Source organism: Perissodus microlepis, chromosome 13, assembly GCF_051167445.1.
Source record: "Perissodus microlepis isolate ML-2025 ecotype Zambia chromosome 13, ASM5116744v1, whole genome shotgun sequence".
NCBI classification, from domain to species: domain Eukaryota; kingdom Metazoa; phylum Chordata; class Actinopteri; order Cichliformes; family Cichlidae; genus Perissodus; species Perissodus microlepis.
Window position 1 is genome coordinate 8468838 of NC_140473.1, and position 22773 is coordinate 8491610.

At 40.0% G+C, this 22773-nt stretch overlaps 1 protein-coding gene across 1 annotated transcript in view; it reads left to right on the top strand.

The window, feature by feature from the left end:
- The window catches only part of wdr11 (WD repeat domain 11), a 61779-nt gene that overhangs the window by 26823 nt on the left and 12183 nt on the right, over positions 1–22773 (top strand). The window contains exons 12-22 of the mRNA XM_084947926.1: positions 1827–1933; positions 7025–7100; positions 10139–10247; positions 11425–11546; positions 12041–12188; positions 14933–15039; positions 15405–15519; positions 16639–16810; positions 17620–17728; positions 21194–21256; positions 21574–21639. Of these exons, the coding sequence (XP_084804052.1) occupies positions 1827–1933; positions 7025–7100; positions 10139–10247; positions 11425–11546; positions 12041–12188; positions 14933–15039; positions 15405–15519; positions 16639–16810; positions 17620–17728; positions 21194–21256; positions 21574–21639 (1194 nt within the window). The remainder of the gene's footprint in view (positions 1–1826; positions 1934–7024; positions 7101–10138; positions 10248–11424; positions 11547–12040; positions 12189–14932; positions 15040–15404; positions 15520–16638; positions 16811–17619; positions 17729–21193; positions 21257–21573; positions 21640–22773) is intronic.

The following is a 22773-nucleotide window of genomic DNA, read 5'->3' on the forward strand; positions in this document are numbered from 1 at the left end:
TGTAAGACTGGTTACACATTAGGCAGAACGCTTGCTGGGCTGAATCCACATCACATATCATTTTACATATTTATAAGGGCACCATTCAGTCATGTCGAATTCATATCAAGTAAGTGTTCAGGCTGTTTATTCTAATTAGGAGACAGATTGGGGTGATGTTCTTGACTAAAATCTGACTTTGTTTCAGTGCAGTTTCCCTATTCTTTTAACTCATTTGTCCTAATGCACTTCTTCAGATCTGGTTAGGAATACATGCTGTATCTTCAAATGTACAAGATGTGATCAAAACTGTCTTTGAATTGGTCTATAAAAATCAAAAACCATACCCGATTTAAATTTTGCCAGTCCTCTGTGCCTGTGTTTTCAACACATTGGCTGTTTTTTAATGTTTACATCACTCAGTGTAAGTCCCATTCTGACACTTTTACCTCTGTGATGCACTTTGGATCTCCTCCAGTGTGCCACTGAACCTGAAATCTGAGCGGGGCAAGCGGTGAGTGAATGTGCTGGCGCGGCCAAAAAACTTTTCAGTGTACTGCGTGCCAGCACACGATCGCACGAGTCACAGTTCAGGTGATTTCTGCTGAATGTTTTCCGCCTGGTTGCCTCAGAATGTAAAACAGAACTCATTGTTAGTCACACAGTGAAGGACGAATTCACGATGCATAAATTTATGCATATTGACAAGATGACGAGCACGCTCCTGGTCCTATTCCTAACCTGCTCCGCAGGTAACAGCCACACTGGAATAAAGGCCCTATCTTTATTTACAGTCTTTGCGTAGAAAGCTGTCCCACAATGCAACCGCCAGACATCAGCACAGAGCCAACTGTGCTTCATTAGTTAGTATTCTCTAATGAGCAGCAAAACTATTTGACCAGGATTAATTAAGCACAAGATTGAATCAATTAATGCTGTTAAGAGATTGATTGGGAGCAAACACCATCCATTCAAGCAGAGCCAGGGTTTCTTTAATGAGAGAAGTTGGTATCCACAAATACAAAACTTCAACAAAGTTTAATGAGCTGCGCAACACGAGCAGAAGTTACTCGAAACGCCTTCTGTGTATGTAAGGATTAAAGGGAGAAATGAGGCAGTGGCTTTTTCTGCCTGGTTACTGGTGACTGGGAGTTTGCTCTTCAGCAGTGACACTCAGGATTCATGTCGTCATCCGCTTGTAATTTGTCTCCTTAAACACTGCTCTGCGCTCTCAGCATACAATATGTATTCCGTTGACCTGTCCGCTGCTTAAATACGTTTGCTCGTATTAAACAGATCTCATAGATGTTTCCCCCCTGTGCATTGTTTTTTTTTTTATCATATAAATAGATATTTTCTTCTCTCTTCATATACAGACACAGGTGGAACGCAGTGCAGTGCTGTGATGTACAATCTTAGGTTTAAAGCTGTGTGTTTTATGAGTTTGGGAGAGGAGAGATGCTTTATGTAGATGAGTCCAGCAGCCGTTGCCCTGCACAGCCATGCCGAAAGAAGCCCAGTTTCTCAGCATCTCATTTACATTTAGTGGGGAAATCGACTAATTAATCATGTGGCTATTTACCATCTCATTACTGTGGAGTTTGTGCTCCCTCCACTGGGCCAGCTCCTTCGAAAAATATCCTAATCTCACACTCTCTAGCTTCATTTTGCTCCTTCCCGATCTGTTTTGGGCTTTAACGAAACCCATCTACCTCACACCACGCTTGGATGTATTAATGGGAATGTTTTACAGCTAGGCTGCAACTGTTAGATGGCACTATTTTTTTTTTATTTTTTTTTTTTTAGTTTAACTAAAAATCTTGTGTGTGCATTGATTCATTTCACAGGGGGATAGAATGGGTGAGTCTTACCAGTTTCCTGTCTTTTGCCACTTCTGCACCCAACAACATGGGGCTGGTGCGAAATGAACTGCAGCATGTCGACCTGCCTACTGGTGAGAGACACACACATGCACATATTATCATCTATACCTGAGGGTACCAACCACAACTTTTGTATTATCCTTTGTTCTTTAGAGTTTTCTTTTGGCTTTCTGCACCCTTACCAACACAAAAAAAGAGACTTCAGTCTCTGTCGCTCTGACTTTCTCTTTTATCTGTCTCTCTTTGTCTGTGTGGTTCTCAAAGAGACACTTCCATTTTCCCTCCAGGGAATACTTGCACACTATCCAAATTAAGGTCCAAACTAAACAGTGTTAGGGCACCACCTAAGGAAGTTTAGCTCTGAAAGTGAGATCCATCATGATTTCTTACATGTCTATAGAATTATTGTGTTTCTGCCTCCCACAGGAGTGGAAATGGGAAATGCTGGATTTTCTGAGCTGAAAGAAAGCAGGATTTCTCTGTAACCTCAGGTGATGAGGAAAAGTATGTTTAATGGCTTCAGTGGAACTTTAAAAAATATGTGTTGTTGTTACTTCTTTTTAAAATATTAGAAAAATCAGACACAATTTTTAGATGCAAAGAACTGATGAGAACTTTCCTCTTTTCCATAAGTCGTTTCTGCTTTGGTCAAATATTTCCAATTCCTCCAGGTTTTTTTATGGCTGCAATAAAAAGAATTATGGTCACTGTGGTGGTTCATTTACTGAGCCTTTGCCCTGTGTTCATTAGGACAATGGCAAAGCAAGCACGACACTTTATTAACTGTCTTAAGCTTCAGCATCGTCAAAGTTAATAGTTCAATTCAATTCAATTCAATTCAATTTTATTTATATAGCGCCAAATCACAACAAAAGTCGCCTCAAGGCGCTTCATAGATACAGAGAAAAACCCAACAATCATATGACCCCCTATGAGCAAGCACTTTGGCGACAGTGGGAAGGAAAAACTCCCTTTTAACAGGAAGAAACCTCCGGCAGAACCAGGCTCAGGGAGGGGCGGCCATCTGCTGCGACCGGTTGGGGTGAGAGAAGGAAGACAGGATAAAAGACATGCTGTGGAAGAGAGACAGAGGTTAATAACAGATATGATTCAATGCAGAGAGGTCTATTAATACATAGTGAGTGAGAAAGGTGACTGGAAAGGAAAAACTCAATGCATCTTGGGAATCCCCCGGCAGCCTACGTCTATTGCAGCATAACTAAGGGAGGATTCAGGGTCACCTGGTCCAGCCCTAACTATATGCTTTAGCAAAAAGGAAAGTTTTAAGCCTAATCTTAAAAGTAGAGATAGTTTCTGTCTCCCGAATCCAAACTGGAAGCTGGTTCCACAGAAGAGGGGCCTGAAAACTGAAGGCTCTGCCTCCCATTCTACTTTTAAATACTCTAGGAACAACAAGTAGGCCTGCAGAGCGAGAGCGAAGTGCTCTAATAGGGTGATATGGTACTACAAGGTCATTAAGATAAGATGGGGCCTGATTATTTAAGACCTTGTATGTGAGGAGCAGGATTTTGAATTCAATTCTGGATTTAACAGGAAGCCAATGAAGGGAAGCCAAAACAGGAGAAATATGCTCTCTCCTTCTAGTCCCTGTCAGTACTCTTGCTGCAGCATTTTGGATTAGCTGAAGGCTTTTCAGTGAGTTTTTTGGACATCCTAATAATAATGAATTACAGTAGTCCAGCCTGGAAGTAATAAATGCATGAACTAGTTTTTCAGCGTCACTCTGAGACAGGATATTTCTAATTTTAGAGATGTTGCGCAAATGGAAGAAAGCAGTCTTACATATTTGTTTAATATGTGCGTTGAAGGACATGTCCTGGTCAAAAATGACTCCAAGGTTCCTCACAGCGTTACTGGAGGCCAAGGTAATGCCATCCAGAGTATGAATCTGGTTAGATACCATATTTCTAAGATTTTCAGGGCCGAGTACAATAACCTCAGTTTTATCTGAATTAAGAAGCAGAAAGTTAGCGGCCATCCAGGTCTTTATGTCTTTAAGACATTCCTGCAGTTTAACTAATTGGTGTGTGTTATCTGGCTTCATGGACAGATAGAGCTGGGTGTCATCTGCATAGCAGTGAAAATGTATGCTATGTCTTCTAATGATGCTGCCTAAGGGAAGCATGTATAATGTAAACAGAATTGGTCCTAGCACTGAACCCTGTGGAACTCCATAATTGACCTCAGTGTGTGAAGAGGACTCTCCATTTACATGCACAAATTGGAGTCTATTAGATAGATATGATACAAACCACTGCAGTGCAGTACCTGTAATACCTACAGCATGTTCTAATCGCTCTAATAGGATATTATGGTCGATAGTATCGAACGCTGCACTGAGGTCTAGCAGGACAAGCACAGAGATGAGTCCACTGTCAGAGGCCATAAGAAGATCATTTGTAACTTTCACTAAAGCTGTTTCTGTGCTGTGATGAGCTCTGAAACCTGACTGAAACTCTTCAAATAAACCATTCCTCTGCAGATGATCTGTTAGCTGTTTGACAACTACTCTTTCAAGGATTTTTGATATGAAAGGAAGGTTGGAGATTGGCCTATAATTAGCTAAGACTGCTGGGTCTAGAGATGGCTTTTTGAGTAAAGGTTTAACCACAGCCAGCTTGAAGGCCTGTGGTACATAGCCGTCCATTAGAGATAGGTTGATCATATTTAAGATCGAAGAATTAATCAATGGCAGGACTTCTTTTAGCAGTTTTGTAGGAATGGGGTCTAAAAGACAGATAGTCTGTGACATTACCTTTGGTTACAATACCACACGCCATTCAACACACCTAATCGTTTTTTTTCATTCAGTTGTTCTTTAATACAAATTTAAAGACAGGTGACAAGTTAAAGGAAAGGTTCTGGGTCACCTTGTGCTGCCAGAATAGCATCAATGTGTCTTAGCATTTATTCTACGTCTCTGGATTTAAAAGAGGTTTAAAGAGACGCAGAGAAAAGAAAAAAAATCAATGTGTATGTGGACACCGTTGTGTAACATGTCAGTGTAACAATTCACAAAGACCACATTTATATTGACCTGAAAGGCTGTAGCATATGGTTCACAATGACATGCTTGAAGAAACCACATCACTCATGACAGAGTTTGAAACAAGGGTTTTTCCTTTAATTTGTCATCCACCTGTACATGCTGGAGGTGCAGACAGGATCTTTAGCCTTCGCTGTCCAGGTTTACGTCTCTGTTGTGCAGTTTAGTCCGTCATATTTTGGAAAATATGTTCTGTTTGGCTGTCTTACCAAGAATTAGATGGAAAAGATCAATGCTAATTTCATCTGTTTAGCCTAGCATGGCGCTAGGTTCACGAGGAAAACGGCTCCCTAAGACCAATGAAATTATAAAAACATACCGTTCTCTAACTCAGCTCATCTTATTTACCGATTACAATCTAAACTTCTACAAAAGCTCAATGCACATGTTTTTCAGAGAACAGTTTTAATAAAAAAAATAATACAAATCTGCCCTGTTTTCTAATTTAAAAAAATATTTTAAAATCTCAAAAGAGCTTCTGCTGACTTGAGAGATTGATTTCATGACTCGAGTAATATGTGCTGGATTTTGCAGCGTTTCTCCAGGATCTGAAATGCATTCAAATCGACTTATAACATGATAGTATCTCCCTGTATTAAACCAAGCAGTCGGACCATTATTGCTCGTGAAATCAAGCTTTCGAGTTAGGAGCCTGTTTTGGGAGTTTAAGTTATCTCATTAATTCTGAAAAACAGGGCAATATTTTTTTTTCAGTAGAAAGTTTTCTTTGAGTTTCTGAGATAATGATGTCATTGATTCAGAAAAACAGGACTATTTGTTTTGTTAACTGAATGCATTATGCTTCTGTGAATTTAGTATTCACGGGTTTCAAGTCTAAACAATATCCATACAGTATTTAAATTGCATTTTTGTTCATAGAAGATTTGACATTTTGTTTTAATGTTTAAAAGAACAATTACACAGTGAAGCTTTTACGTTTACTCCTGAACATTATGGTCTAGATTTTATAAGTCACACAGATTTGTTTCTGTTACTCGAGCTTATGTGTGTTCATCTCAGTTAATCAGGGAAAGTGAACATCCACAAAAGTGTGTTCTGCTCTTAAATGTTTTCACTTCACCCATTAATCCACTTAAAGGGCAACTCATGCCCTTTACAGCATTTCCTGATAAAGTTGAAGACTCTTGGATGGGAAACTGTCTTCACGTTGTCAGTTGTGGTGGTACTTGGCTTCTGCAGCAGTGATAGCAGCTGTTCTAAATGGATATGCTGTTTTTCCTGTGAAAGGATTTTTCTAAGGTGCAGTAAAGATAAGCTGTGCACCCAGTTTGAAACGCCTCGTGTACAATGTAAAAATTTATTGCATAAATGTTGATGATTACTTGTTACTTACACATCCATGATCATTTCAGGCATCAACCCTTTGACTTGTCTTTCCAAAAAGAATCCATTCATGGAAGCGCTTCAGGTTCAGACAGTTTTTATGGTAATGAGAAGTCGAATGTAATTTCCCTTTCTGGTGTTTCTGTTGCTGTGTTTGCTCCACCCTGGGTTGTAGTTGCGATGTGTGTTTTTGTAAATGCACATTTGACCTATGTGATTCTTCCTACTTTATATAAGTAAGGAAATAAAGGCATAAATGGTGAGCAGTGCTTCATAAGCCTCTAATGAACCACAGCTCTCACCTGCCGTCATCAACACAACTGTAGGTTAAACCTACAACAGGCACCTCTATCACTTGCACATTTCAATCAGGCCACCTTTCCTTAATGCCCTTCGCGAAATCTGATAAGCACTTCCGTTGGCAAATGTGATGCCGTGCACCTGAAGGGCATTCTTGTTTTGCTCGCAGGGCCACTTTGATGCTCTGCATAATGTCGAATTTCGTGACCAGAAAGTTGCGAGTGTCAAGCACGGATTAGAGCAGATGGTTAGAATAAGTTGTGTACAGCTTTCTGTCCTGGCTCTGACAAAAGAGATAAAACCAGGATGCACTGGCACTAAAAAGAAAATGAGATGGATCAGCTTTTTCACAGGTATAAGGAAAGATACCATCTTCTGTCTTCGATTATCACCAACTCTCCTTCAGCCTCTCACTTTCTCCCTCTCGGTGTGTGTTTGTTGTGCTTTCCAGGCAGATGCTTTGCATTCAGAGGCGAGCGCGGAAATGATGAGCCACCCATTGAGATGATTAAAGTGTCTCATCTCAAGTAAGTCACCAACTCTCCACAACACCAACAAAAGTAAATACAAATAAGATGCACACACTTGCTGATGTTTCTACCTGAGATCTGCATTTATAAGCACAGAGTGTACATTTCACACAAAGGTGTGAGTGGTCTTGTGGTTTTGCCGTACTCGGATCCAATTGTAATAGAAATCTGTGAAAAGGGCTTTAAAGCTGTTAAGAAATATACTCTAAAACACTTCTTCAGTAAAGACTCAGAGAAGAGAAACACACAGAACTTCTTGCTAGCAAGGGCAGCCTCCAGAACTGAGACTCGCACTGAGAAACTGCCCCGGTCTTTATTTATACTTCAGTGGGTGCTTGTGTGTGTGTGTGTGTGGGGGGGGGGGTCCTGCTGATCAAAGGGTCATATAACATGACAGCATAAAAGGAACATCCTTGGTCAGGAAGAGGGTAGTCTCCCCCTCACCCTAGATGGTTCACCCTAGATAACACAGTGAAGAAGTCCAGCAGTTCATCTAAACAAAAGGCACTTAGACTAAAACAGACATAGCTACGTTAAAACAATAAAACAAGGTACGACCTCTTCCCATGCTCCCAGGATGTAGGTGTGGACGCTAGAACACCTTGAAGTGTTACAAGCCCCCTAGGATGAGACATTCTTTCACTATGCCACCAACTATATACTTCTAAACACTAATGAGTACATGCAGTATTCTACCATATGCAAACTTATATAATTAAAAGATTATACTGACTACTAAGTACAATTTTCCTATTGACAATAGCTGAGAGTTGTCTTTAATTTGCGGTTTCATTTGTAATTATTCCCCAACCTTCATTTATTCATGTTGTGCAGCATTTTGGAAACTTCATTTTCTCTCTTTCATTGCCTTATCTTTTGAAGGGGCTGTGTTATTCAGTGGAAAAAAAATAGAGCGTTCATTTACAGTCATCACACATTTTTTTAAAAATGAAACTATAAACAAGGTTTTCATACAGCAGCTGTTTATTGCATACTCTGCTGCTCTCTGGGAGACAGTCATTTCATCTTTTTTTCAAGGCCAACATCTTTTGTCAAGCTTCGTGTATACGTTAAGAATGGCATAAGGTAGGTAATGTATTGTAATGGAAGGTGACAGCTAATTATTCAGCCTACACTGGGCGACTACTGACGGCGCATTTTACCTTATTGCCAGTGGCAACAAGTTTCTCCTCCTCTCATGAAAGGAACAGGCTAAAGTGGAGGCAGTAAATGTAAGGGTCAGTACAGAAGCCATGGCCACGAGAATGTTATATATGATATCACAAGCTGTAACACAAGAGGAGACAAGTAATGTACTCCTAATGGCATTCTACTAAGTAAACTGTATCCTCTCCACGAACTGCTTTCAAAGCTTGAGTAACAAGCAGTAAACCCATATTTGTCTCAGTCTGAACTGACCAGTGCATGATCTTATTGCTCTCCTTTTAATCAGCCCTAGTCCTGGTTTATGAACCCTAGCAAGTTAGGGTCCACATCCACTTGGATGAGTGACAAAACTGAAAACGCTACATCCAGATGAACAGAATCAAACCCTGTGTGCTAAAGTTTGTGGACATATAGGCCTGAGAATGAACCCACAGTGATTAGACATCGCTTTTTTAATGAATATAGAAACACTCAAACTCGAAGCACTGACACAAGCCAAACACAGTCAACCTCAGTAGCTAGTCTCAGTTTAATTTTGCTCAGACTTTGCTTCACCTACTGCCACCATTTTATAAGGCTTTAGGCTTACTGTTGGCTGTTGACATGCAATTGCAAAGAGAGAGAGAAATTAAAGAAACTTAATGGTGGGCCTACCTATGCTGCAGCGCTCACATGAACCGAAACAGGGAAAAAGGTGCAGGGACAGAAAAGGTGGAGATCTTTTGCATGGACATATTAAACCTGTTGCAGACGGCAGTGTTGATAGAACTAAAGTTATTTGTAAAGCACTGCAAAGTTGAGTTTACTTATCACCGGAGTACTTCAAGTGTGAAGTATCACTTAAATACATTACATGCTATTGATGCCCAAATCACCCACCCAAACAAACAGTGGCGGGAGGATTCTGCAGACTTGTGGGAGAAGAATAGATAAACAAAAGCAGGACAAGCGACAACAAACGCCATAGCGAAGTGGTTAGCAACAAACTGCAGGCCGATTAGTGTTGTTGAAGATGTTAGGCTGAAGAACGTTCTTAGAGTGGCACCAAATATTTTAGTTATTTTTCTTCAATAATCAATCATTCATTGGAAAAGATTCTGAAAATGTTGACTATCCTCTTTCAGTTGCACTCACAATCTGTGTCTTGTTTTTTTGGCCTCTGAAACTGAGTTCACTCTAAAAGATCATCTGTGACTGCTCATACCACCTTTTGATTTTTGAGGGATTTTCTGCAATATTAGTTTAAAAATGTATTTTATTTTATTTCCAAAGTTGCTTCTTTTACTCCAAAGCTGCACAGCCTCACTTTAAAAGGCAGCTAGGCTGTGTGTTACTGAGGTGATTATAATAGGGAGGGGAAAAAAGTACAATTACTGGGAGACTCATCACATCTTACAGGAGGCCACAAAGCACAATCTTATAATAATTATTACTTACTGTTTGTATTTACAGTGAAAGAAGACAATGTTTTTTCATTCGCTTAAGTTCCTGTACAGCAGCTGAAGGTTAAATATTGGCTTCTGTGTAATTGCACAGTAGAACAACAGCTTGTTAGCTTGGTCACAGGTTTGGACAGTGATTATTTTGTGGATTTAGTCTAATAAACATCAGGTCACACGTCAGAATGTCTAATCTATTGTACACTGTAAACAGTGGTGTAACTAAGCTAGAAGATAATATGGAGAGTTGAATAGAAAGGAGGAGTTGTTGTACCGTATAAACACAAAAAGTCTTACACCGCATAATAAAGAAAACAACTCATGTCTTCATCATTACTTTAGCCATACATTGCTAACTTCTTTATGCTACACCACAACAAACCTTATATTGGTTGTTCAGAATGTATGTTTTGTGTTTTTCCTCCTCAGGCAGTACCTGGTGGTCGTGTTCAGAGACAAACCCTTGGAGCTGTGGGACATCCGGACTGGGACTCTTCTCCGGGAGATGGCTAAGAACTTCCCCACTGTTACTGCACTGGTACAAACACATTTACACACTAATAAAAATTAGATTTCTGTACCAAGTAAAGAACAGAGTCCAGGCAAGATGGAGACGAGTGTCAGGAATGATTTTTGACAGAAGGATAGCAGCAAGAGTGAAAGAAAAGCTTTACAAGATGATAGTGAGACCTGCTATGATATATGAATTGGAGACAGTGGCACTGAGAAAAAGACAGGAGGTGGTAGTGGCAGATTTAAAGATGCAAAGATTTTCATCGGGAGTGACCAGGACTGACAGGGTTAGAAATGAGTATACCTGAGGGACACATCAGTTTGAACAGTTGGGAGACAAAGTCAGAAGAGGGAAGCCTGAGAGGGTTTGGACATGTATAGAGAAGAGAGAGTGGATGTATTGAATGAAAGTTGTTGAACATGGAGCTGCCAGGGAGGAGAGAAAGAGGATGACGATAGAAAACATTCATGGATGTAGTAAAGAAGGACATACAGAGGAGGATGCTGGGCATAGGGTGAGGCTGATGATCTGCTGAGGTGAGCATCCGAAAGACGACGACCAGTCGACCGCAATACTAAGAGAACAGATCATCATCATGCTGGAATGTATCATTTCTGCTTTTAAATGTTCATTTAACTCCACACTTTATATTTTAACTTGTGTTACAAAGTGTTGCAAACACCCATTGTTGACTCTTTCCTGTGTTAATAGTCTCATACTTTTTGGCCCATCCTCGCCTTGTGTTTGCATGGGTCATTTGAAAGATTAGTCTGGAAAATTTCCCCAAGCTCAGCAAACAGCAGTGGCTTCATTAGGCCAGAGAAATGCTCATAAAACAAGAGTTATGCTGGACAAACTTTACAGTGAGGCTGTAAAAATCGTCCACAGTGTGAATAAAAACGGCAGTAACCTTAATACATGCAGGCCTCCCCTAGCACCGTTTTGCTGTCTCATTTCCATATTGATTACAACCTCGACTCACCCAGACTTGTAGCCACAGTGCACCAGAATGTAGACAAGAGGGCTGAGGAAAACAAATCTCCTGCCTCCCTTAGTTTCATTTATGTGAGTGTGCAGATCTCCCCTCTCTCAGTCTGTCTTTGTCTGCGAGTCATGCTGCAGTTGTTTGCTATTGTGTCCGCAAATGTGTTGTACGGATGGCTTTGTTACAAAAACCGCAATCCCCCGGTTATGTCAACAGGAATGGTCCCCATCCCACAACCTGAAGAGTCTAAAGAAGAAGCAGATGGCTGCGAGGGAGGCCATGGCTCGGCAGACTGTGTCAGATGCCGAGCAGAGTAGCGTTGAATCCTCAGTAATCAGGTGAGTGCTGTGGAGCTCCAGAATCTTGGAAGCCTTTTGACTGACATTTATGAAATCCAGCATTAAATCCATCTGGCTGAGATCGTATTTACTTTTTATGGTCCCAATGTTAGAACTTAAGAGAACAGACAGTCCAGAACAAATTCCTTAGTCCTTACTATGTTTCATTGAGAAAACATTGTAATAAAGAATAAATTATTCAACCACGTCATGTAGCACTCATGTGTAACAGCCGATATATATATGTGCATATATGTGTCTAGTTTTTCATATTAGTTCAGCTTCTTGACAGTCTTTCTTCACCCCCTCTGGCAACTGCAGAGGTGCCTCCTGCGGTACAACCACCCCTGCTGGGGAATCACTAGACTGTCAAAGTGCAGAGCCGAATAACAAGATGTCCAACCAAAAAATTTCACACGAGAAAGTGTGAACAAAGACGAGCGCTTAGGTGGGAGAATAGTCAGTATCATTTTTTTGTCTTCTTCTCCCTACAGTCTCCTGCAGGATGCTGAGAGCAAGTCGGAGACAAGCCAGGCTATCTCAGCCAGGGAGCATTTTGTATTCACTGACACAGATGGGCAAGTGTACCACATCACTGTAGAGGGCAACACAGTCAAAGATGGTGCAAGAATTCCACCTGATGTGAGTCCCGAGACTGTGTCTTTTTTTTTTTTTTCCTTCTTCCTCGTCTCTTTACCTTAAAAGCTCTTGTACTGCTTCAAGGTCGTCCACACCGATCCTTGCACAAAGCTATTTGTCCCCGCTTTATATCGACCTCTTTTCATTTTGTTAATATCATGTTAATCCTTTTTGTACACACAGATCATAATCAGGTTTTTCCTTTACATCAGTCTGTCTCTTGTCATTCCTTTTCCTTCTGACTGTGTCCTTTCTCTCTCTGTGTTTTTGTTTCTGTAATAAGTTGTGAGGAAAAACGTTAAAAATTTAGTTTAAACATTTGCATTTTCAAGATACTGGTGACAATAAAGAAGTGACATTCCATTGTGCATTCTTTTCTTTAAATAGTGTATATGCAGAATAAAATATTCTGTCACCTAACCGTGTGGGCAAATTTGGGGCCAGGTTTGCAATACCATCAGAGGTTACCATACCCTACGAGGAGCTTACTGTGCACTCACTTCCTCTTGTGTGCCAATGAAATCGGTGAATATTGCTCCAACAGCCTGCTGTGGCTGTGTCCATACACCCATGTTGTTGGCCATCCTTTGATTGCTGATAATTTCACAGTAGTTTCCCCCGAAACCAGAAAAGGGCTCATTTCAGCAAGTTTTTGACAGTGTAACTACTGATCAGCCACGTTCCACCTTCTGTTTATCTATTTACTCTCTGTTTCATAACACACTTTACTGTATACAAGCAGTGGGGGAACTCCAGGCCTCAAGGGCCAGTGTCCTGCAGGTTTTAGAGATCACCCAGGTCAGCACACCTGAATCAAATGATTAGTTCATTACCAGGCCTCTGGAGAACTTCAAGACACGTTGATGATGTAATTTAGCCATTTAAGTCAGCTGTCTTGGATTAAGGACACATCTAAAACCTGCAGGACACCGGCCCCTGAGGCCTGGATTTCCCCCACCTCTGCTGTGTACCATATCCATCACTTCCAGTCATTTTGTTAGCCAAAGGCTAATAAGTGCTCTTTTTTCTTTTTATGTTCTTTATCTACTTTGGGCTCTCTTATGTTTAGAGGCTAAATATCTCCTTGGTGTTATGTGTTTTACTTTATATCTGCACGGTCTTGTCACTTTACTCAAAAGAAGCTCTGCTTTCCGGTTGTTAGGCAGTGTCTGCCCAATTTTCCCCTCGATAAAGTACATGCCACCACTCCCTCTTTAAAATCCTGTGTCCTTCAGGTTATTTGTGAGAACTTGTGCAGGGGATGATATAGATTTTGGCTCCCCAACAAAATGTTGCCAACCTAATGTCTCTTTCAGTCATAAACTAAATGTAATCAAAGTAAAGGTTTCAAAGGTAAATTGTACAGCGCTATGTTTTTTGCCAGTTTTCTCTCCCTCTCTTTTTTTTTTTCCTGGGAACCAAACGGCCAGCTGAATGTCTGCGAATTTAACGGTGTCATCAGTTTGTCCCAGATAGCGTTTAGCAAATGTTCACCTCACTGATAGGGAGCAATGAGTCAGGCTACAGGAAAAAGAAAGCGTGTGTGTATTTAGATGTAAAGCAAGTACATGTTAACCTACCTCTGACAGCAAAGTGTCCTCCCTTGTAAAAAGAAACGAGCTATTACTGAAGACAGGATTTCTTTTCACCCGGGTGAATCCAGGATGCATTGGTAACATCATGACTGTAGGATGGTTTGATTACCTTACAAGCTGACATGTCACCGCTAACAAAGAACGCTTCTGATTGTTAATTAAGAAAGTTTCAGTTACCTAAGCCTCCCTTTCTTTTGGAGGACTTTGACTTTCTTGGACTCATTACCTTGTTCAAACTTGCAGTTGTTTAGAGCTTAGTCACGCTGTAGTGTAGCACCTGCTGCTGTCGGGTGTTGATTGCCCACATCTTTGTCATCGCTGAAGATGGCACAATCTCATATCTTTTCATTATCATTTAATATATTATTTAACTGAGTAACATTTATCTCACTTCGTGTAGCATTTCTAAAGGGAAACCTATGGAATATATTAGTTTCCTTTGTGAACCGGTGGATTGTTTGCCTATTCAGTGCTTTGCTTTCCGCCACGTAGACAGATACCGGCGGTTTACCTGGGGATTTTAAAGCCTTAGGTTTGTGACGGCTTCAGATTTATTTCTCAAAGATTTGCATACCCCAAAGGTTTTACAGTCTTTTCGGGATGATAGAAGATCTTCATATCTCTGTCAGGGAACTGAGCCAAAGTCTTCTAAAAAGTTTTGGGCTATCACATACTGAGGATGAGCTGACACGTAACATCTTAACATTGGCACTCTGCTTCACAGCATGGTCTGGCCTTATTCAAAACTCAGATGCTGTGCTTGTTTACCACTCAGCTGCCACACATATATCAATTTATTGTCTTGTTTTCTTCATGCCCTGACATTAAATGCCTGGCAGCGAGATGTTTTATTGCAGAGGGAAAAGGGAAGGCTTTTATGCTGTTTGAATTGCGCGTTTTTGTTTTTTTAACTACACAATGGTTGGCTGCATTAAAGACGTGACGTGTGAGCATAATAACCTAATTCCTTTTGATGTCTATCTCCAGTTATATGATGGGTAATCATAAACTTCAGACTGCATGTCTGAAGGATCATGGACTCAACTGCAATTTATCTTAATACTCAGAGGACACAGCTAGAGCGACTCACTTGTGAGGCTAGCACTTTATCATCTTTGCTTTAACACCTTTTTCTTTCTTCCTGTGTTGCAGGGGAGCATGGGCAGTATAGCCTGTATTGCCTGGAAAGGTGACACCCTGGTGCTTGGGGATGTGGATGGCAATCTCAACTTCTGGGATCTCAAAGCTCGTTTGTCGAGGTAACAGCTAGACTGAAAAACGTTATGATAGCTCCAGTTTTGCTTTCTGATGCTTTGTTAAAGAAACAGTTCATAGATTGTAAACATTATGAGCAAATCGATCAGTAAAGCCCATTTCAGAGGTTGTAGGTTTCGTGTTTGAAATCGCACATGGGTCACTTTTGACCTGCTCTGAATACATGGCACATAAAATGGATTATATGGCCTTTGATGTGCTCTCAGATTTTGTGCATAGTACATCATGTAGTGCACACAGGCTCATTTTCACGAGCATGTTTGAATGAACCTGTGAGTGATGAAGCTGAAAAGTCAAATCCACAAAGTAAATAAGGTCATTTATTATTATTATTAATTGACATTTTTAGGGGGATACCAACACATCGTGGTTGGGTGAAGAAGATTCGCTTCGCCCCCGGGAAGGGTAACCAAAAGCTGCTGGTCATGTACACAGATGGAGCAGAGGTCTGGGACACCAAAGAGGTAAGACTCTATACAGTAACTCCACATGCTGGTAGTTGCATATGAGATGCTATAAATTCCCAGCATGCATACCCTCACTGCACTGCGTAGCTCATAAGTTAAAAAAGCAACAGTCGTCTTCAGGTTCATAGCAGTGGTTTACGGGCTCACTGTGGCACACTTAATGGGTTTTCATAGAACGGCATTCACTGGGGCATGACAGTATTTCTATCAGGTGCATTAAACTAATGTCCTTTCTGAAGCTAACACTGTAATAATAATACAACTGCTGCAGTTCTGCTGTTGCGTTGACAAATCATTACAGTGTGTTGTATAGGTACACACACACAATTCTTAAAAGCTTTCTCCTGACATGTAAAAGCTCAAGCATAGCAGGAAGTATGACTGTGGGTTCTGAAGGCGACGCGAATCCCTGCTTCATCTTTAGCTTTGTTTACCAAAGTCGTCAACATCCACAAGGTCCCCTCTGAGCAGTCTACTTTTCATCTTGCCCGAGATTCCTTCTGGCTTGTTTACATTTCAGTTTTTTATTTGATCTAATGTCATCGACTGCATTTTGTTATCTGTATCCATCCTCCATTTTTTGTTGGCTTACCCAGCAGCAATCAGTGTTAGATATTAACTGGCAGATTAAATGACACACGCGTTGATGATTTGGTTTGTTATGAAGAGCGAGGTAGAGAGAAAATGGTCATCGTGGAGCCCTGTTTATGGTCCCCAGTTATAAAAGCCAGACAGCAGATGAGTCAAGCCGTAGAATAAAACAAGAAAAAGCTATAATGTAACAAATCATGAGAATTATGATTCGAAATCTAAAAGAGAATTTCAACCCCAGCTTCCAATGAGCTAATCAGCAGCTGAAGCGGGAAACACATGAGCCATTTGGGATCTTGTGCTATCACATACAAATTCACAACAGTTCAGTTACAGGCATATCTATTTGTTACCAAAATAACATGTATTTACTGTACTTTTATTTTTTCTTGCGTGCCTATAACATCATTCTGTTTGCTGTTTTACTTGATCAAAAAAGAACTTTCCATATTGTGCCCTTACAAATAAAAGAAGCAATTAGATTGCAATTTGAAATCAATCACCTTGGATGTTCTTTCTCTGCAGGTTCAAATGGTCAGCAGCATGCGCATTGGTCGCAATGTGAACTACCGCATCTTAGACATCGATTGGTGCACATCAGACAAGGTTGTCCTGGCATCCGACGATGGCTGTATCAGAGTGTTGGAAATGGCCATGAAGTCTGCCAGCTACCGCATGGATGAACAAGACCTGACTGGTGAGCTAGGATCCTTATGCAGCGTAAAGGACTGAAAAGAAAAGGTTTATGTAGATTTTTGTTGTTGATTTTTGTTAAGTGTCAACCAAAAATGGTTGCATATACCCCAATCAGGCATAACATTATTACCACTGATAAGTGAACTAAATAACACTGATTGTCTTATCTCTTCATCATGTAAGCCTTTTCTTCTCAAAATTGATGAACTAGAAGCTGGAAAACTAAGCAAGACGTTTGGGTCAGAACATCTCCTAAACTGCAGCTCTTGTAAAGGCTGGTCCATGTGGTCCAATCCAACAGATTAGCTACTGTAGCTCAGTTTGCAGAAAAATTTAATTCTGGTAGAAAGGAATCAGAATACACAGTGTATCACAGTTTGTTGTGTATAGTGCTGCATAGCCGCAGACCAATCGGGGTTCCCATGGTGACCCCCGCCATCACCAAAAGCGCCAATAATAAGCGCGTGAGTAATGGACCACAGAGAAGTGGAAGAAGGTGGCCTGTTTTATTTTTTTAAATTTACATAATGTGGATGGCCAGATGTGTGTGCATCGCATGCCTAGGGAACACCTGGCACCATGATACTATATGGGAAGAACCGCAGCACAGTTTGGTCAAGGCTGTTTTGGCAGCAAAAGGTGGTCTGACACAATATTAGGCAGGTGGTTGTTATGGCTAATCGGTGTAGCTGTGGATTAGAGCTCCTTTACCCAGTTACAGGTTGGCATCTGTAGTCATTCAGTTTATGATGCTGATAAAACCTACAGTCTAATATTGTGTTCTTTCTTATCTGTGGTAAATATGCACAGATCCAGTGTGGTGCCCTTACCTGCTGCTGCCCCGAGCTGCCCTCACTCTAAAGGCTTTTCTTCTGCTGCAGCCCTGGTCAGGAACCTTTACCATGGACGTCACGCAAGTGTAAGTCTCACCTCTGAACAAGTGTTCACTGTGAAATCGTCTCCTTGTTTACAACTCTTTTTAGTCAGGCTAACTGATTTTGACCCGAGGATGATTTTAACTTTCACAAAGTGCTGCTGAGCTAAAGGAACTAGCAACAAGATTTAACGTTATGAATAGGTTTGGTTTGACGTGATCAGAAGCTTTACTTCTCATTTTCTTGTACATAAGGGTGCAGATACATTTTAGTAAGAGAAAGCAACTTACTGAGTAGAAGTTCATGAATTGACCTGAGGTTGTCTACAAGATCAGTATGAGCTGTGACCATATGATGTTTGAATAAACTGTTTGAGCAGTGTAAAGATGGGTTTTACTGATGTGTTTTTAAAAATAAAAATGAAATATTGCTTCCTACCCTGAAAGCAAGCGGTTGTGAGTAAGTGAGCAGAGCAGCACATCAATTGTTGTCAGTAGTTTCAATTATTGATATCCACACAGCGTCGGTCAGTGATCTGTGTGAAATGCTCTAGGTTAAATTGCATTTAAACATGTGTACTGTGTACTACTCTATTTGAGGAGGAAGACCGATAAGCCATCTTCTGTTGAACTGTGCTACTTTTACAGTTACAGACTGATCTCATCTGCCCACATACAGTATGTTCTGCAAAAAACTAATGAGTATGAGAAGGTTTTCAGCTCTGCTATCTCAAAACCAAACTTTCCCCTCATTAATTCATAACGTTGACCTATTTTCAGACTGATTCACTCTGAGGAGAAATAAAAATCATCTGATTGCGAATCTTGGTTACAATTTAGTAATACCATCATTCATTCATTCATTCATTCATTTATTTGTTCATTTCAGGCACAACAAAAATACATATATTGAACATAAAGTGCACAAAACAAAAAACAAAAATTACCTGAAAAGGAGTGGGACGAAGAAAACTTATTAAATCCCACCCCTATACTCACTCATCAACAAAAAACAATAAGCTTCCCGCAGCTACGCCCATCGTTGCAACCAAACAAACCATCAACAGCCCCGGGCACATGCAAGCATCTCAACGGCAGCTCGCAAACAACAAATAGAACCTTCATAACTGAATACAGAATATATATTAATTATAAATTGCGTTACCACGGGTAACAGGCAATAATAATTACATAGTGACAAACACACATACATATACACACGTACATATATATCTACACACACGTACATATATGTACATACATACGCACACACTTTTTCTTTTTTTTTCCTTTTCCCTTTTCTTTTTTTTTTCTTTTCTTTTTTTTTTGGAATCCATACCAGCAATGGTAAGAGAACAGACATTACAGAGCACACTAAAACCATCATTGAGTATACTGTGACCAGACCAACTGTTTGTAGAGGAATTTAAATCTATGAATATTTTTGCATTGTTTCAGTTGTAAAGTCAGACTGTTCCAGATTTTCACACCACATACAGACACACAAAAACCTTTACGGGTTGTTCGAGTTCTGGGTAATTTGAATTCTCCGAAGCCTCTCACGTTATAAACCCTTTCTCGAATTTCAAATGTAGTTTGTAAGTTTGCAGGTAGAAATTTATTAAAGGCTTTGTATAAGATCATGGATGTATTGTAATTAACCAGATCCTGGAATTTAAGTAACTTTGCCTGAAGAAAGAGTTTGTGAGTATGATCTAGATAACCAGCCTTGTGAATAATACGCAGTGCTCGTTTCTGTACTGTGACTAATGGATTAGTTGTATTTTTATATGTGTTTCCCCACACTTCCACACAATATGTAAAATATGGAAGAACCAGGGTACAGTACAGAGTACGAAGTGCATCTTTATCAAGGTATGGTTTCACTTTGTTCAAAACTGCGAGGCTTCTGGAAATTTTGGTTTTTATGTGTCTGACGTGGGGTTTCCATGAAATTTTGTTATCAATTACGACTCCCAAAAATTTGTTTTCACTCACATTATCAATTGGTACACCTTCAATGATAATTGGTAATTCTATATTATATTTTAAATTACTGAAAAACATTGCTTTAGTTTTATTTATATTTAATGATAATTTATTTATATCCATCCATTTTTTGATTAATTTTATCTCCCTGTTTACGGTCATTACAAGATCAGTATAATCATCGCTACTGAAAAATATGATGGTGTCATCTGCGAACAGTATGAGTTTAAGTACTTGAGAAACATCAAAAATATCATTTATGTATACATTGAAAAGTTTTGGTCCCAACACTGACCCTTGGGGAACACGTAATACCAAGTTTCTCTGAATGGTAATGCCCTATGCTAACATATTGTTCCCGACCCGTTAGGTAACTTTTTAACCAGTTACCAGCTTTCCCTCGAATACCATATCTTTCCAATTTATCCAATAAAATTGAGTGATTGATTGTGTCGAAGGCCTTTTTGAGATCAACAAAAATACCAACTGCATATTTAATTTTATCCAGTGCATTAGTAATTTCTTCTACTGCCTCAATTATCGCCATTGAAGTGGTTCTTTGCGTTCTGAAACCATACTGACCAACATTTATTATCTGATGGTTTTTCAAGGAATTTTCTAATCTTGAATTAAAAAGTTTTTCTAAAATTTTTGAGAATTGAGGCAGTAGAGAAATAGGCCTATAATTGGTAAAACTGTGTTTGTCATTACTTTTGTATATTTTTAATCTACTGTCACTTTGCATTGAAGGATGATTTTTATGTCTGTCAACCAAAAAATAGTTTTAAGAACAGTTAAAAAGTAGTTATGGAAAAGGATTAGGGCCACTGGGGGAAAAAAAGAGGGGCACTTTTTTTTTTTTCTTCCTTTCCAGAATTCTGAGAAAAAAGTCTGAATTCTGACTTTAATCTCAGAATTCTGATTTTTTTCTCAGAATTCTGGAAAAGAAGAACAAAAAAGTCGAGCACACTTTTTTTTTCCCCCAGTGGCCCTAATCCTCTTTCATAGGTAGCTGTGTTTACAAAACTTTGTTAGAATTTTCACCCAGTTTGCAAAATGAGAACTGAAAATATAAATATCGAAAATCTAATTAATTTTAAGTAAGATGTCTGCAAGATTAGGCTTCTTACTTTTTCATCTACCACTACAGCTTCTGTCAACCACCCAGACACTGTCTGTAAAAATCACCAGTATAAACAAGTAAACAGCTCAACGCGGGATTCAGCAGAGGCCGTCCAGAGGGACACTATTTAAGCCAGATGTAGTTACAAACCCATTTAACTGAGCCCTGAGTATTTCACTGCTTCACAGCTCCCTTATCATAAGTAAGCAGCTATATTAGCAACGTGTGTAAGGCAATACCCATCCTCAGCTTAAATGTTAGAATAGACTTCGCTTGACACCACAGATCGACTTCTCTTAAAAAGGAAGTGTTCAGATTTCCATTTAATATCAGGTCAGGTTCTATTTAAGGTAGATGTTAAAGGAGCCGTTTGACTTGCTTTGATCCTTCTGTTTCAGAGACTACAGTGAGAAAGATGAGATAAAAGGCCTAATCCAGGAGCAGCTCAACTCATTATCAAAGTGAGTTACTGCACTGTTGCTTTGTCCTCTAATGCCAAGTTCATGTGGTAACTCGATATTAATGTAATGGCACAGACACTAACAACCAAATAACAGTGTATGTATGTGATTTCAGTTTGTGTTCATGTAGGGTTGTTTTACAGTTAGAAACTGTAAGTCCTTCCTTAGTGCTTAGACAGCGGCCCCAGAGAGCATGTAGTCTGTGGGTTGACAGATAAGACGAAACTCCTGGAACAGCCACACTGGGCCTGCTGTGTTAGAGAAGTGTAATTGGCCCTGGCTGTGTTTTGATTGTCTGTCTCTGATTGGCCCCCCAGTGATATGAAGAGTGTGCTACAGGACCCAGAGCTCAGTCTTCTGCAGCGCTGCCTCCTGGTCTCACGGTGAGTTCAAGCTCTGTGTGAAGTTGCCTGTGTTTGTTTCTGCACAGATTGTACCGTGTTCGTGAGCGTTCGCTAGTACCCTGGGGCGGTTATTTTGTTAACATTCAGACAGCGTATCTATGTCAAAGACTCATAAAAGCCTTGGTTACAGAGTTCCAACAGAAGTATCAGAGTATAAGGGACAAGAAAAAAAAGTTGTCTAATATAGAGAATAATACTAACTTAATGATATTCTCTAATAAAACTAATAATTCTGACTTTACATGAGTTGCACAGTGAATATTTGCCCTCATTGTGCAAGAAAAGCACCTTGGGTTTTTTTGGGGTGGATTTAATATTTTTTTTTATATCTATGTTCACTTTTTTTGTATGACAGACTAAACAAACTTCTCAGGATGGAGGATACCAATCTTAAAAGATATTGCAGCCATCTTTTAGAGAGCTTATTTCAGCTACTCGGTGATGAAGAGGGCGACTTTCTATCTTTGAAATAACACACAGGAGTTCCTTTCATTATTTTCATAATTTTAAAATTACAGTACAATCTGGGCAGCTACCAGTACTGTTTCTGTAATTTTACATATTTATCATATAGTTTTAGTGATCATGCCCACTTAAGATCAGAGAGTGGCCCATGATGACACATTTGACCAGATCATAGCTTGTGTCTTCTTTGGTGGTATGCTTTGCATTGTTATCATGCTAGAATATTCTTCTCCTGCCCGGTTTCTGGAGATGAAAAGTGATCTCATCAGCCAGCATTCTTCTCCATAATCTCCACAGTCATACATGGTGCCTCCTATAATTATCACCTCCCCAGTTCCTTCTGCTCTCTTGAAGAGCTGTATTCTCTCACCTTGGTGCATCACTCTCAGGACTATGCATTCTCGGTTCACAGAGGTTTTTGCAGTGCTATTTGTGCTCTTGCCTCTTCATCTAATCCAACAAACTGGTCTTGGTCTCGTCTGACCAAATACGCTCAGTATTCCGGCTTCTCTTCATGTTTTCTAGAAAAGTCAAATAAATGCAGTCAGTTGCTAGAGAAACGTGAATTTCCATTGTGCCTAGTCTGAAACTCTTGTTTTTCAGCTCTAGATTGTGCAAGTAGCCATCTGTCATTTTAGCCAGGCGGCC